A 16,226-nucleotide genomic window follows, 5' to 3' on the forward strand; every position below is an offset into this window, starting at 1 on the left:
TATTTGAGAAAGTAAAATAATAGATAAAACAAACGAAAAAGGAAGTTTGTCTTTCTGCATGTTATTCAATGAGTTGAACTACCTATCAATCACCTCACATGATAATGCAGCAGAAGTTAGGGCGACCGTCACTTGGCATGTCAGTTAAGACACGATCCAAAGTTTCTGGTTGATCATCGTCTTTAAAAGTGGCCAAACCATGCGACGTGTCCTCCCTGGAGCGTGTTGTCAGCTGACTTGTCGAAAGCTTTATGCCGTTTTGGTCTTCTTTCGACCCGCTCCGCTCCCGTGTATTGACGCTTCCGGTGTAGCCGCACTCCATCATCACGGTATGAAGATAATCCTCCATCATCTTCACAGCAGAGGGATTTGCCCTTAGAGACGATACATCATAGTTTGGCACCTTCAACTTCCTCAAGTAGTGATGAAACTCATCCGTGGGGAGGAAAAGTGAAGGGTTTACAGTCCCCACTAAACGGTAAATTGAACTTGGTAATCTCAGCAGCGGGTCCGTCACATCCGCCTCCATGCCACAACCATCGGCCGCACGCTTTTGAGCTGAAACGCATATCTCCTCTGGTATCTGCAAACCCAAAACATGGGAACATTCCGCTGCAAACTGTAAATGTCGTTCCCGATCCCACTTAATGAGCTGCTGGTAATACGGCGACTCCAACATCACCTTCATCACATCCTCTTGTGTCATATCAGTTGGAAAGGCATCATGCACATCATCTACCGGAGGGGCTTGCAGCGATGGGTGTCGAACAGCCTCCTCAGCAGTTAATCGCGTAGCGGGATTGACGTCCAACAAACCCGCCGCCAAGTGTAAAAGAGATGTGTGTGGAAAAGCGGTTGGGCGACGCAACCCACCCGTGGCCCTAAAAGAAATATTCTCTGACTCTGTAAGACGGGATATCAGTTCATCCTCGGTTTCCGCAGGTATATTAATATGAGAAAGGCTAACAGGCGTGTTCCGCTCCGCAATTATACGATATAATTGATATACGTTCTGGCAGTTCGCTCCGTCCTCCCACAGGGTGTTCCCCGTCAACAGATAGTAAAGGATGGCGCCGCACCCCCACATGTCGTTCTTGAGGGCATCCACCACTGCAACCCTACCGTTCGTCTCATTCCCCGCATCATAAAAATATCTACAGATCTCTGGAGACAAGTACATTGGAGTTCCATGACCAGTGTAGTTCACAGACACGCTCGCCAAATCGCCTATCTTTACCAAGCCATCGGCAAACAGAAGTATGTTTTGCGGTTTCAGGTCATTGTGAGCTACGCCCTGACGGTGTAAATATGCAACTCCGCGAAGCAGTTGGTTCATAATGCTCCTCACCACCTCCGCCGCAAAAAGTGAGGTAACTTTCCTATATGGGGACATTTTTTGCAAACTCGCAGCGCCTGTGCAGAGGCTGACATCATTTTGGGGCAACTTTCCTGCTGGTTTCCCCAGAGAGGGCATCAATTCAAATCTGCCATCAACTCCATCCTTTGAAGATGGAATCACATTTCGTTTGCCTCTCACTGAATCACAAGAAGCACAACGGTTCTGGCATTTGGCGAGTTGCACCAGTTGTTCCAAGTTACAAATAGCCGCAGGTAGCACGATGTACTGCTTCCCCTCATGCGAGAAGACGTCAATACTGCGGACAATATTTGTGGAGTAGAAGCACTGCAAATTTCGTTTCTCAGCCTCACGCAAACGCTGCAGCTCGTCCTGCTGACGCCTCGTTGCAGACGCCAGTGAAGACAGTTGTGAACAATCAGAGCTGCCTGCCCCTTCGCTAAGTTTAGAATCGGATTGTTTATAGCACTTGATGGCTACACGTTGAAACCGAAACGGATCAACATTGTTTGATGATATGTTAATCGCGTCTCGAACAGTGCTTAATGTACCCTCACCACAGATGGGCCCAAGGATATAATCCGTCACCCTCTTGATCCGTTTCCTTGAATGCTTTTGCATAATCGTTTCCAGTAGCTGTCGCTGCTGTTCATGTGCTAATGAACGGTGCGTTTCGCTAGAGGGCACAGCGATCGAATCAATAGGCGCATCAAAACACTGCCGCAGTTTTATTTGATTTGGAGAAAGCGTCTCCCACTCACTCAACCCCAGACTAACGCTCACGTAGTGTGTTGAGCAGCTGCCACACACATCGCACGATTCTTCATTTGTTTCTCTCTGGCTAGCAGTCCCGTTTGTTACTAAGCTGTCGTTCCCTCTGCAGGAACTCGCTGGCGAATGAGAATGTCTTGAACCATCGCGAAGTGCGGTTCCACAGTTGGGAAGAGGTGTTCCTTCGGAGCGCTCAGACCTGTTACGTACAGGTTTGTCAGTTTTATCTGTTTCCTGCGTCTGGGGTAACCTGTCGCCTGCGGCGTAACGTCCTCCTTTCATTGACGTGGAGTTAGTCGGAAGCATCCGTGGGTCGAGTTCAACAGTGGGAAACAGGTCTGAAGACGTAACCGTCGAGCAAAAAACATCACCTCTATCCTTCCCCTTCTGCTGCGCGTTTTGACTTGCAGGCCCTCGTTGGCTGTAGTGGCAAGGCACAGGCGAATCTGATGTTGTCGCAAAGTCACTACTTTCCTGCTGTATCGCTGGGGAGTCACGGCGACGATTTGGAGAGGTGCGACCAGCGTTTTGAAAACATTCAGATTTTAATTTTGTCGCCTCTGGCCTATGCTCCTCGGAAGCATCCGAATACTGATAATGTTGTCTCGAATTCCCCCAGCTTTCACTGTCCTGTGAGGACATTTGGTCGTAACGCTAACGGTGCTCCAATAATAAAAAAAATTAAATGTATCCTTACAAGCTGACACAATGATGATGATAACACTCGGTCAGCACTCTTCACTCTTCCCCCTCCCCTCTGGCAGAGCAGTCTCCTAAACGAGTATTTCCTCACGGTTTCCAGTTTACGCAGTACGCTTCTACAAATACGCTCAGCACAAATAGGACAACGATACGTGCAAATATATGTATTCTTTTTATTTTTTGACCACTTGTGATCTTACGCGAGGAGTGACTGAGTATACGCTTACTTTCCTTTACACAAATGTCAGAGCAAGAAAGGTGAAGGGTTAGGATTTGTGGGCACCACATGGGAAAAATTCAAGGCAAAACTTCGAACGCCACCAATCACTTACCCGTGAACTCAAGAGGGTTACAAACACAAACATGTGCATTTCCCCGCAGAGATTCAGCCATTGGGGAACAACAACAAGGCGAGTAACGGACCCGCCGCTTTCCCTCTCAGTGTTTATGGATTCTGCTTCCAGATAAGGAGGTTTGGCAAGACGTCGCGTACAAATAACCAAATCGTGGCACAACAGAAGGACCGTCAACAACGACTGGGGTTCTCGTCACAACATGATTATCCTGTTACACTCTCGTGCAAGCTCCTTCATCGAAACGCGGCCGCGGAGTTTAACAAACTCTGCGATTTGCTTATAGTGCTCCTCGGAAAGCATAACAAACTTTCCACGGTCATCAAAAACACCGCTGATAACACCGTCCTCCAAAAGCTTTTCTATCACCTGAACAGTGACTTCCACTGACAACCCATGCGTTCGTGCGACGTCGTTGAGAATCAGTATATTTCCACGGCTGCTTGACTCGGTACCCCTTGTTATTGTCTCGTCACCGACCTTCTCACCCTCACCAAAGTTTTCTGCATCAATCACCCGCTGCTGTTGGCGCTCACCGCCGTTACCCGCCATGGTGATTAAGTACTTGACAAGATTGTCATGCTTCTTTCGCTCCTCGTCTCCAATTTCACCGCGCTCTACCACCCCAATGCCTTCAACCCACTTTGCATACTCCTCATCTTCTTGACGCTTTTTTTCCTCGCGCAACTCCTGCAGTGCTGCTTCTTCGGCAATCTCTCGCTCCCTCTCTTCACGCTCGCGGTCTTTCTGTTGCCGCTGCTCCTCCTCCTGCTTCACTCGCCGATTCTCTAGCAGTGCTTCCTGCGCCTGCTGCCGCTCCTGTCGTTCTCTCTCTTTTTCTTGTTTCTTTCTTTGTAATCGAGATAATTTCGTCTGAGAACCATTTTTATCTTCCTCACCGTCCCCGTCTGCCTCAGCAGCATTCCCTGCACCGCGCCTCGTGCGGCGGTGCCGCAATGGTCCGGCGCTGCCACTGGTTCCACCGCGCAGCTTACGCCTCTCTTCACGTTTGTGGCCTACTTCACAGTCATCATTATCATCGTCGTCGCTACCCTCATCAGAACTTTCATTACTCCAATAATCTCCGTCATTGTATTGACTCCGTCGCGTTTCTGAACGCCTCGCCGCAACTCGAGATGGGGTTGCATCGCTAAATGTCGGGAACTGTTGACTCCTCCGCAGTTGCAGTGCAACGAACGCAGTAAGAAGGAGCAGAAATCCGACTACGAACACTATAAGAAGCATACACACAACTTAACCTGAACACAAACGATTTTTCACACACGCACCAACGTGCATTGAGATGGAGGTAACGAATAGTTTTCTTTTTTTAATGCAGCATAAAAGAGGCGGGAACGCCAGTAAGTGGCATGAACACCATATATTAGAAGGGAGAAAGGGTACTAAGAGAGCTGGCGTTATCAGTGTCTGCAGAACCGAAACTCCAATGACGTATCGCTGAAACTTTAATACGGGGGGAATGGTATGATACAACCGCACACAATGTGCGAATTGGATATGAAGTGAGCGCGAACGAGGCAGGGGAGTGGAGGATAGCGCTACCATTACTCCCATTTCCCCTTCTACTTCGACATTCAAGTACCTTTCGTGCTATTGTCGTATGAGAGTGCATTCCACTCCTTGTTCTTCTGCCACGAAGCCGTTGGAGCAGCCGTTGGATTTTCACGTGCGTGGGGACGCTGAAATGTGCGCCGCAGGCTCCCGGCCGCGTAAAATGGTTTTTGCTTCAATGCCTTCCGTACCTGATCACGCCTTGTGTACGTCCACAGTGAGGGCTGAAGGAGGAGAGCAGCAGGAATATGAACCTCGGGTAGATATTCAAACCGCTGTGCATCTAATGACCGTAACAATGCACTGGCCAGCGCAGCACAGGGTATTACCGTCGCCGCGTTAGGATAGTTGACTGACATCAGAACATCCGTTAAACCACAATAGTGCATCTCCGCATGCGTCTCGAGGTGATCCAATGAGACACTAGACCGCTGGGCTATTCGTGCAGCGACGTTTAGCACGCCACCGTTAAAACTTGACCCACATATGACCCCACCAGTGTTTGACTTATCAAGAACCCACTGAGGCAATGTGTGGTGCATTGCCTCCTCCAACAGACAGCGCAACCTCCTAAACTCCTCACGAAGAACAGGGTTGGGGCTTCGTTGGTTGGCGCCTTCATCCGTAGTTTGCGACCGACGTTGCACCGTCGTAACCAATAGTCGGTGTGCCATCGCTAAATCGACCGGCAACGCATGTACAAGTAATCCAGTGGGTGACCCAACTCCTTGGTGCGTAACGGCATCCTTGCTATTATTGTTGATACCTTTAGTGTTAGCCGCCGTCTCGTCGTCGGTTACTTCTTCGGGTTCAGCTGTATCTGCGCCTAGCACACATATTCCTTTATGACAATCCTCCGCAAGAATGAGCAAGCGTTGCGGAGCAACACACTTGCTCACAGCGGCGTGCGCAAGGAAGGCCAACTGCTCCATCTGCTGAGCTGCCGGTACATTGGGCACACGATCACCATCAGTAACAGTACGTACCTCTCGCTGTGAATCTAATTTCGCTTGCCTTTCCTTCCGACGACGATTAGTATGATGCAAGAAAGACTGAACAGAACCGCTTTCACTGCCGCCAGTAACAGCAGTGGTGCAGGCATTAGAACAGCGCCTACCCCGCCGCACGTCAACCTCCATTGATTCCTGGCTCGCATTAGCTGATAACCCAACTGAACCACAGAACGGCATACTTACATTAAACGTTTTCCCCAGAACACGCACATCCACCTTAAACTCACGCGTTAGGTCCTCAGCTAACGCCAGTGCATCAGCGGCTTCGCACAGCGGCCACGACATAACAGCGGCACGTTCGCTAAGACCATCATAATTATCACGACGGAGTGCACCGTGAAACACACGCATTTTATTGCGTATGTCCGCTCGAGTTGCTTCGGAAAGAACGAACGATGATGAGTCGCCCAACCCTGCGGCTACAGATTCCAGGTGTAACGGTAGCTGCGTCTGATACATGAAATTGCGCACGGCGTTGGCTGCGGCGTCAACGCGAGCAACCACCATGGTAATCATTCCACCAGTACCAATGTCAATAGCGGCGCGAACGGGAAAAGGGTTGATATGCATATTTTGAAAAACACCAAAGCAGCTCTCATCCGCGTTCACGGATTTCCCCCTTACATGATTCGAGGCATCAGCAGCAAATATAGCACCGATGCCTTTTGCACACCCTCGCATCGCATTCTATATAAACGTCATATTGGGATAGAAAGACGAAATAATAATAAATCACATGCACAGGGTATGCAAAAATATTTGAGTCCGCCATTTGACTTACGTCGTCCAATAATAATTATTTTTTTCCTTTCGGTGTTGTAGTAAAAATTTGGTGAAGAGGAAGGGGGGGAATACAAAAGGCAGAATGGCCGCCTACGCCAGAAAAAAGTTCAAAAGGAACCGCACAACACACGTCCACAATACACTCACAGTAAATAAAAGTATATGCTTCCCATACATAATATATATATATATATGTATATATATTATATAATTCTGTATACGACGACACCCTTCTCAACGACTGCTAACAAAACAACACCTCTCACCTTTCTCCCCCCTCCCTGTAATATACATACCAATGTGGTTTCAGCGACAAGTGGACGAACGGGTGCGCCTCATGTTCCGCAGGCTCCCTCCCACCATTCGTCAGGTCCAACGAAGATAACAAGGAAGGAGACACAACAAAAAAAACAACAAAAAAAATTGCATACATTGAAAGCTGAATAATCTACTACTGTTGGACATTAAAATGGGAGAGAATCATCATCGCACGACATTTTCGTTGCTTGGGTCTCATCCACTCCGCTGACTTCCTCGCCTCCTCTGTATATGCCCTCAGTCACTCATACAATAATTACACTAGGGAGCCCCGCCAGTCTCACATTTCCACGCCTATTTTTCACACATAAGACGCAGGAACAACACCACAGCATTCACAAACTCTCTACACACATCCTTTACCCGACGATGTGAAACAAGCAGAGCAAAGTCACCGAGTTAGCGCAAAACCACCCCCCAAGAAAATGCGCTGACCTGGTGGGACTTGAAGAGGAAAACTTGGCGCTGGTGCACCAGTCGATAGTACCTGAACGATTTGTTCCTCCTGTTTAATTTGCTCGCGGCGCTTTTGCGCCCGCGTGCGCCATAGCGGTTGCCGACGACTGGAAATTGATCCTTGTTGCTGGAGCTGCCGGCGCTCCGAAGCGTTTTCGATTGCGGCGAGTGCAGTCCTAGCGACCGCTGAAGACCCACCCCACATGGCGCGGAAAGCACCTTGCTCACGGCGGAGCAGGTCATTCTTATGCTTCGCATTATAATACCGCCGCTTTACCTCACATAACTCTACTGTCAGTTGCTTCACTTCCTCAGCCACTACGTCCACGTGCTGTTCAACCTCCTGAAGTTCGGTGTCAAGACCCCGTATTTGTTCGCGACGACATTGCAAGTTTTCGTCATATAAGCTCAACTCCCCCGCTACCTCCGGGCCTTGAAGTTCGGCAAGCTTTTTCCTAACAGCCTCATATTCTGCATTGCGAGCAGCCAATTGTTTTGTCTTTTCCACGAGCAAATCTTGTTTCTTAAGTATCTGTCGTTCTAGAGTGTGAACTTTGTAAATGCCGTCGAGAATCTCGGGGGCATTGCCTTCAAGTCGCCGCCATCGGTGCACATTTACAGGACGTTGAAGCTCGTCAGCGAGGGCACGAGAGCGACGCTTTTCAGTAAAGAGGTCACGCTCGATTTTTTGTTTTCGCCGTCTCAGTTTTTCCGCGTGAAGCATGCGGGCAAGGGCAACTCGACAACGCAGTCGCAGCTCTTCAAGTTCACTTCGCTTCCCCATCACAGCCCGCACACGCTTGTTGTAGTCCTCCGCACCTTTTTCAATACTACACTCCTGCAAACGTATTTTGCTGTGGAGGAGGCGCAGCTCTTCGTTACGACGAACCAACTGGGTAGCAAGTACATTCCGTTCGTTAACGAGTGCAGCAAATTTAGATTGGTACTTACTCTTCTCTGCGTCACACTCGGCTATTAAGTGACTGAGTTGCTTTACCTCTCCCTTTAGCGTCTCGTAGCGGTTGGTAGCGCTCGTACCGTCTTCCTTCAGGTGGCTTGCGCGCTCCTCAGCATTGGCGATGTCACGCTGAAGTTGCTTGCGTACCATATGAATGCGGCAAAGTGCGCCCTCCTTGCCTATAATTTGCATCTTCAACAACTGAATCTCCTCCCCATTGTGATTATACCGCTGCTTCAACCCAGAACACTCAAGTTCACTTTCCTTCAACCGCTTTTCCGTTCGTGCGCGGTCTGCGGAGACTCGGTCAAGCAAATCCTGTTGCGCTTTAAGACGCTTTTCATTGTCCTCCAACTGCTGCTGCAGTAACTTAGCCTGTCCTTGTTGCTTACGTGTTTGCTCAAGCACCCGATGATACTGCAAAGCCTCTCGCTGTCCATTGTCAAGGATTTTCGCCTGATTTTGTTCCAGTTCAAATATTTTCTTTCGCATTGTTTCGTTATCCCGAAGAAGTTTTTCTAGTTGTTGGGTTAAGTTACGTCGCTTACCCTCTTCCAGCATCCGCTGGCCCTCCATCATAGCCTTCTCACTATCAACGCGCGAATTTTCAGTGAGGAGTTTTGTTTTTATGGGCATGGCTCCCTTCAATCGGACCTCTTCATCATGCAACGCTTTGACGTGGTCGTCTAATGTACGCAGAAGCTCTTCAATAGCGGTGTGCATTTTCTCCGTTTGTTCCATCAGCGAAGCCCTCGTCTGCATCTGCTTGTCTATTTCGGTCTGCTGGACCCCGGCTCCTTTACGAGCCTTTCGTAAGGATAAGGCAAGTCGCTCCACCTCTGCATGCCGGCCCTTTAGCGTCATTCTCATCTTTGGTATCTCCTGCTTCATTTCTGCATTGTGCGCCTCAACAGCGGCAAGTTTGTCAGCCTCTTTCTTAAATCGGTCCTGTTGTTCTTCCAATTGCTTAGCTAATTGCCCCACAGAATCCCGTTCTGAAAGCGCAAGTGCTTTCAGCTTTTCCTCCTCTTTTGCTAACTCGGCCACCGATTGACGGACGCTTGCTATCTCTTTCAAATGTTCATCCGCTTCTACACGGTACTCCCGCACCTGCTGCTCCAGACTCTCGCGATCCCGTTTGGTATCGGAGAGGTTACGTAGACAGCCTTCATAGTTCTTGAGCGTGTTCTCAAGGCTATGCCGCACACATTCACTATCCTCTCGCAGTTTGTGCATCTTCCTCTGAGCAAATAGCCGTTCATCCACGAGCCGCTCCGCCTTAGCTTGTGCCATTAGACGCTCGTTTTCAAACTCTTTCTTCGCCTTAATAAGATCGCGGAGAAAGTTTTCCTGTCCCAATGTACTGCTTGTGTTTTTATCCACTAACCCATTAAGACGCACCACCTGCTGGCGCAACTCCTGTATTTGTTCCCGCGTTTCCTTTTCACGAGCATGCGCGCTGTCAGCAAGTGACCAGGCCTTTTCTATTTCCCTCCTCAGGGCCTCAATCACGTCCTCATCTTGCCGAGCGAGTTTCAGCGCACTTTCAACGTTCGCCGCATGTGTAATCAAGTCATGATCTAATTCCTTTATCTTTGCCATCAAGCGCTTCTCCCCATCGTGACTTTTACGGAGGAGGCGGTGGATCTTCTCATATTCCTCACGCAGTGGTCGCAAATGTGGCTCCATCGCTAGTTCCTTTTGCAACTCCATGTAGTGGTGCTCAATTGCATCGATGGAGACATGGCCGACATGCTCTAATTCTACAGTGAGATACGAGGGGTTTTCTTTTGATTCGCCCTCGTTCTCGGTACTCATGGCGTGGTGTGAGGTGGCAAATTAGACAAAGCAGTAGAAATGGCCGTGCGCCAATTCCAGGTATCCACTAGAGGGAACTAATATGACACTTAGTTAACAACGTTTCCCGCCGCCACCGGTATGAGTGGCGCTACTACAATATGTTTTTGGTCACTACCCACTAGGTGGAAGATGAAGGTAAAAGAACAACAAAAAAGAAAGTAGAGAATATAAGGGGAAGAGATGGGGGTGTGGAATATACGAGACGGAGAAAGAACAAAAGTTTAACTGGTGCCGCATTAGGTAACAATTTAATTGAGGGCGGAGGGGGTGTCACGCAACTGCGTGACACAAATAATCGAGGGTCACAAAAGGGGTTACTGAGTGAACACCCACTGGGTGCACAACAGCGGTCCTCACACGAACAGAAACAATGGCAGTAAACGACCGCTACATCAAAGGAAGATCGGCAGGGTGAAATGACCCGCCGTGGCAATCGAATTAGCACGAAGCACCATTAAAGATAATTCCTTCACCGTGGAAGGTAACGGTAATGGCTGCAGTAACAACAAAGAATAAGACAAGAAAGTAACAGCAATAATGATTGTCATTGCCAAATCTCAATATTTCCACTCACATCAACGTTAACAATGCACATGTTTCTTCATGGACCCAACAGTATTCCCACAAAATACATGGTGAGAGTAGGGACGAAGAAAAAAAAATAAAAAGCTTTCAAATGTAACGCTTTCGTGACCCATGGGGTCACCACAGAATCGACGCTCACAACTACCACGGCCATTCCTTCCCTATGGCACACACACACACACACACACCTCAGTTCCTCTCTCGCAATGATAATTGTAAAATAACAATCGTGCAATTTTTAAATAAATAAATAAATATATATATATATATATAATAAAACAAATAATAAAGAATAAACAAAATACAGTTGATACAAATAAACAAATAGCAGAAGCCACCACAGCATCCCCCTTGCTTTCACACCGCGTTGCGCGAGGTGGCATAGTCAGGTGGCAGAAATCGCCGGCATCAGCATCGGCATCAAGACTTTTTCACTCTTTTATCAACTGTGTTGCTCTGCAGCGCGGGCAGCATGTTAAATCGCCCTTGGTATGTTGCATTTCCTTAAAACAGCGTCTGTGATAAGCACTACCACACCCGGTGCAACAGAACACATGCAATGTGTCGAAAACATAAACAAGAAAAGGCAACACTGAAACATCTTTGATCAACGAGCCAAAAAAATGCTCACAGGTTCCGAACGGTGTACCTCCTCGAGTTTGCTCATTAATGCACTCTAACTTTTGAGCCACCTCCGCAGGGCAACAGATGCTACACACGTCAACACTATTAACAAGGCAAGTCGCACAACTGTGTACAAGAATGTGCCGTAAAATTCGAGATCGCACTTGCTTGAGGTAAACAGTCGTATCGCATTCACCACACAAAGCGGCTGTACCTTTGCTGTATGCCGCCAACTGCGAGATAAGGGAAGTATCTTTTATAAAAGCCATTGTGCGCCCAGCGCTCTCCTGACGGAACAACAACTGCCCACGGCGTACATCCTCAAGGTCAGATAATGACCAAAGTTCACAGTTCTCCAATAAATACCGCCGGGTGCGTGGCACGTAGCAATCAGCGGCAAACGAGGCGGCATCACCATCACTGGCAACAAAGGTGGCTACATGGTTGGTAGCTGAGGCGTTGGTTGTGGTTCTGGAGGGGCGACGATTGCTGTCCCTTTCAAGTTCGACAGGAGCGTCGTGAAGGTAGAGAAGGTGACGCAGCACAGCACACTTCATGCCCACATCACGCAATTTCATCAACTGCGATCGCAGGTTCCGGGCCACCCGCAGCAGTGCCACTCGCTCGTATAGTCGTGGATTAAGAGCACACACGCGATAAATTGGATGCTTATGGTGATACTTCAAGAATTCATACGCGTCGTTGCACACTGGTCGCGGTTTAAAATCCCACTTCTTCAAAACAAACGCAGGAATCACCGAATAGCGGCTAGAGTTACACATATTACAGTAGTACATCCCAGTGAAATAACAAAAACGAGCCTCCTTCCACACAGGAAGAGGGATCTTATACCTGTGTAACGGATCCAAGCACTGCTTACAGTACTGACCCTGACGCCGCACAGCCGCGTCCTTCGCCCACAAACCGCGTGGCTTTATGTGTAAGACAGTGGAAAAGCACAAGTTGTGTCTTGTTGGGCACTCCTCAGTTTCACAATCAGTTAGCTCCTCATCTATCATAACAGCGACTGCTGGCAAGTCGCGTGCTGAACAGTGAGGCAAGCCCCCTCGCGTCTGTTCGCTGGTCCATGCGTTCACACCTATTGATCGTGAGGAAACCACAGCCCGCTTCAAATACCTCTGAGTTACATGTTGTTGCTCCACAAAAGCATGGGCTGCCTCTAGAAACCGCAAGCGGCGTCGGCACTCCTCCTCATCATCACATGGCAACACCTCTTCGGCATGACACGATAATGATGGTGTTGGTTCCTCAAGCAACTTCCTCGCACCGGCCAGCAACAGCGCCACTTTGTCTTCCACCGCTACCATGCCACCAGAGGACACTCCACCACGCCCGTTGTTGTTCACTTCGTTGGATAAACTGTGGCTGCTGACGGTTGGAGTCGGGAAACAATCAACGGCTACCTCTGTCATCCCGTAGGCACCAGCTCTTAGTCAAAACCTACTATTGACATTACCATATAGGGAGAGGGAGAGAGAAATGCGCCGAAGGAAAGGAAGAGGCCAAAGAAAGCTAAATTTACAGAACGTATACAGACCTAAACGTACGCGTCCACACGTTCGAAATCCGTGGAGCAGACATAACTCAGATATGCACTGAGTTCCACCATATTTAGACGACATCGTTGTTATTCCATGGACTCACATGTGCGCGCAACACTCAAACGTTGGACCCACATCCGTCGACGAGAAACTGTGTACAACCGCACATCACACATGAGCGTCACGAATAATTGTAAAAGGTGAAAAAGATGGTGGGAGAACTTTTGTCTCCACACCGCCGTCGCCTGCGACAACAACAATTGTTGGGGATGTGGGCAAAGGTATTTCTCTGCATTATGCCTGTGAAAAACTGAAACACATGCACCTCGTATAAGAATTAACGGCCTCTGGGGTAGCGCCTCTGCCACGCATCATAATCACACAAACTAACTCGTTTCAGTTCTGCAACGTAGAGAATTTGATCTGTGGATAGAAGGAGGAGAACCAACAAGGAGAAAGGGAATAAAAACATGCACCACAGCCTCAAGCTTAACCTCAGTCTATTTCGGTGGTCCCCATCCAAAGCTTCTTTGACATATTGAATATCGGAAGAAAGTTTCTGCATCTGATGGTGCGCCAGCTGAAGCGACTCCCGCCGCTGCTGCCAAAAACCATACGCAAAAGCGTAACTAAACACATCCATTCCTGCTGCCCATGGACTGCGAGGAGATACTGCTGCCGTAGAAGGAAAAACTGGAGGGGAATAATGTGGCTGTTGGGAATACCAACCATTATGCTCGTCCCTGATACCAATCGGCACTCCTGAGGGGTGAGTAGTTACGTTGGGATCTGCATATGCTTCCTCGACTCCGGCGTGGCGAAAAAGCTTCCTGATATCCGAAAGCAATTCCCCGCGTGTCGTTGCCATCCACAGTACTTCGCTAAAGTCTTGATTACCAACTCTCGCGTTTTTCAGTTCCTTCCGGAACACAGACCCCACTACATCCCCACAATTTTTCTGCAATTGAGGTGCAGGCAATGAAAATATCTCCTCCACAGATCCCACGCCCACGTCGAATAGGGCAGTAACGCAGTCGGTGGTTCGAGACGCGGAGACTCCCGCCCCCGGAGACGTGCCCGCCGCTCTCAACCGAAAACTATGAGTATTAAAGCGCGAGCACCGGGGCTCCGAAGCGCAAATTGAGCGGAGGCTGCGCATAATAAAATCCCGCTTGTTCCTGCGGGCGAAAGTGTGCTGCACTTTAATAAAACGAACCCGAAGGCGGCATGTTCCATAGTTGAATGGAAAAGGAGAAAAAAAGAAATGACAAAAACGCCAGGTGAGAGTAACACAGAGCGTCACCAAATGCACAAGTACTGCCCATTTGGTGTAGGCGAACAGAGAGGGGCACATCGACAAGGGGATGTGGGGATTGAATACAGTAATGTACTCATTTTTCAAATGAAACAAAAAAAAAGTACGGAAAAGGAAAAAACGAAGCAACTATTGATTGAGAAGCGTGCCACTTTCTTGGTGACGAAGGAAAGAGCAACCGTCCATGGGTTATGGTTACAAAAGCACTCCATTGTGAAACTTTGCTCGGCTCTTCCTTCATCCCCCTATAATTCCACCCAGCGCACGGAGTCGTACAACTTACTTGCTTGGTGTGTTCTTCTTGGCGTGGGAGCGAGCAGTGACGGTTATCTTCTTCACAGTCGGGTGAATGGACCGCTCGATCTTGTCAGCCTTCTTTTTGTCAGCCATCACGAGGGTGTAAAGGTAGCGGCTGCAGCGTACCTTGAATTTGGTTACCTTTGGGTTGTGCTTAACCTTCACACAGCGGACGTCCTTACGGCTGCAAATGGCGAGGAACTCCTTGAGGTTCTTGATCTCTCGGGGCATCTGTCCTTCTTCGCAATGGTGCTTCTCTGTTTAAATCATGCAGTAAAAATAAAATAAAACAAAAAAAGAAGTAAATGTTGGAAACTGTTACGACAATCTTATTGGTATCGAGGTAATGTGTATGAATCAGCAGACAGGAATGAACGCATGGGGCCTACGTCTTAGAGGGCGGAAGTAGAAAAGTGCTGCTGTGAAGCAACGTACAAGTACCCGTAATGGCATAAACACTCCTCCTCTACGGCCAACAAGTGCGGAAAAAAAAACAAATGTGAGGAACACGTTGCAAATGTACAACTAACGAACGATACTCGGATCTACTGACGCGCACAACTCGGGAATCACCAAGAAAATAAAGACCACGAGTGGGAAGGCGAGGGAGCTCCCCGTCATTCCCACGCCCCTCCCGTTATTGTACGGGAGGTCCACGCCGTCACACCCAAGATGAATGAAATGACGATAATAATAATAATAATAATAACAGATATTTGATACCGCTATAAACTTAACAAATAAAAATCCCTGCACAACACATCGTAAGCAGATATGATGATATAACTTATTCGGGACGGCAGCACAGACGCGAAACTGTGCTCACTTGGTTATGGTTCCCGTCGCCACTGTATTTGCGTATGTGGTCACACATCAACTTCTCCTTCACATTGCCTTCGTAATGACTTCACACACGCTCAGTTTCGGCGTCGCTCACTGAAAAGTGGGTCGGTGCTTGCCACGTCATCCTCAAATAATTTGCTTGAGTACACTCCCTTACCTGCGTATGATGGGATGTTTAAAAAGTCGGGGTCCTCGACTTGTCGCCACGGTTTGATCAAATAACGATCACCCTTGAGTTTTCCAGAAAGCCTCGCCTCCGACTCGCTCTTTTGATCAAGCTCCCGCTCACCAGCTAGCTGCCGTGCGGAGTAATACAGCACAATCTTATTATATGCGAGCAAAACAAAGAAACCTGTGGCTACTGCAATAATGGGAACACGGAATTCCTCCCACAACAGAAACAAGATACCATACAGCTTCACATTACCGGCGTTGTCGTACAGAATATGCCGCTGCCGCTCCCGGGCAATGCGGTCACGCTCCCTATCACTGTGTTGGCGGTTGTTCCAAGCGCGAAGTGGACGGACACGCCTCAACATGCTCCGTCAGCGTAAGAAAACAAGATGTCTACGGTGTATAAAACCTGCAAAACGTAGAGGGATGCAGTGCAGTGAAAATTACGCAAGTTAATAGGCTCCAACAATAAGGATGCATGTTTCATGGAGGAAAGACAGTAAAAGGAAGAAATGTGAAGCACAAAAACAGTGAGCTCATGATATTTATGTAGTAAAATTCATACAGTGTCCCTGCGTTTTTGCGCACACACAAAAAATCTGTTAGGGGGTTCATGTGTGCGTTGTCACGGGAACCAAGTGTCCTCCTTCCTCCTCATGCACACACACACACACACACACACA

At 48.5% G+C, this 16,226-nt stretch overlaps 8 protein-coding genes across 8 annotated transcripts; all 8 read right to left on the minus strand.

Annotated features, from left to right (window-relative positions):
- Positions 1–94: 94 nt before the first annotated feature.
- TEOVI_000545300 (protein kinase, putative) lies at positions 95–2,770 on the minus strand (the record flags this gene model as incomplete). The annotated part of the gene is made up of 1 exon (XM_067222074.1): positions 95–2,770. The coding sequence occupies one exon, from the start codon at positions 2,768–2,770 to the stop codon at positions 95–97; it is 2,676 nt and encodes an 891-aa protein (XP_067078175.1).
- Positions 2,771–3,378: 608 nt separating this feature from the next.
- TEOVI_000545400 (DDRGK domain containing protein, putative) lies at positions 3,379–4,428 on the minus strand (the record flags this gene model as incomplete). The annotated part of the gene is made up of 1 exon (XM_067222075.1): positions 3,379–4,428. The coding sequence occupies one exon, from the start codon at positions 4,426–4,428 to the stop codon at positions 3,379–3,381; it is 1,050 nt and encodes a 349-aa protein (XP_067078176.1).
- Positions 4,429–4,778: 350 nt separating this feature from the next.
- On the minus strand, positions 4,779–6,449 carry TEOVI_000545500 (Aminotransferase class I and II, putative; the record flags this gene model as incomplete). The annotated part of the gene is made up of 1 exon (XM_067222076.1): positions 4,779–6,449. One exon carries the CDS (start codon positions 6,447–6,449, stop codon positions 4,779–4,781), a length of 1,671 nt encoding a protein of 556 aa, XP_067078177.1.
- Positions 6,450–7,260: 811 nt separating this feature from the next.
- Positions 7,261–10,101, minus strand: TEOVI_000545600 (uncharacterized protein; the record flags this gene model as incomplete). The annotated part of the gene is made up of 1 exon (XM_067222077.1): positions 7,261–10,101. The coding sequence occupies one exon, from the start codon at positions 10,099–10,101 to the stop codon at positions 7,261–7,263; it is 2,841 nt and encodes a 946-aa protein (XP_067078178.1).
- Positions 10,102–11,159: 1,058 nt separating this feature from the next.
- TEOVI_000545700 (protein of unknown function (DUF4206), putative) lies at positions 11,160–12,785 on the minus strand (the record flags this gene model as incomplete). Its single annotated transcript, XM_067222078.1, has 1 exon — positions 11,160–12,785. One exon carries the CDS (start codon positions 12,783–12,785, stop codon positions 11,160–11,162), a length of 1,626 nt encoding a protein of 541 aa, XP_067078179.1.
- A 466-nt stretch (positions 12,786–13,251) lies between these two features.
- TEOVI_000545800 (uncharacterized protein) lies at positions 13,252–14,073 on the minus strand (the record flags this gene model as incomplete). Its single annotated transcript, XM_067222079.1, has 1 exon — positions 13,252–14,073. The coding sequence occupies one exon, from the start codon at positions 14,071–14,073 to the stop codon at positions 13,252–13,254; it is 822 nt and encodes a 273-aa protein (XP_067078180.1).
- A 435-nt stretch (positions 14,074–14,508) lies between these two features.
- TEOVI_000545900 (60S ribosomal proteins L38, putative) lies at positions 14,509–14,757 on the minus strand (the record flags this gene model as incomplete). Its single annotated transcript, XM_067222080.1, has 1 exon — positions 14,509–14,757. The coding sequence occupies one exon, from the start codon at positions 14,755–14,757 to the stop codon at positions 14,509–14,511; it is 249 nt and encodes an 82-aa protein (XP_067078181.1).
- A 686-nt stretch (positions 14,758–15,443) lies between these two features.
- Positions 15,444–15,908, minus strand: TEOVI_000546000 (uncharacterized protein; the record flags this gene model as incomplete). The annotated part of the gene is made up of 1 exon (XM_067222081.1): positions 15,444–15,908. The coding sequence occupies one exon, from the start codon at positions 15,906–15,908 to the stop codon at positions 15,444–15,446; it is 465 nt and encodes a 154-aa protein (XP_067078182.1).
- Positions 15,909–16,226: the final 318 nt, after the last annotated feature.

The sequence above is a fragment of the Trypanosoma equiperdum genome (genome assembly GCF_001457755.1).
Source record: "Trypanosoma equiperdum strain OVI genome assembly, contig: ctg_1554, whole genome shotgun sequence".
NCBI lineage: Eukaryota > Euglenozoa > Kinetoplastea > Trypanosomatida > Trypanosomatidae > Trypanosoma > Trypanosoma equiperdum.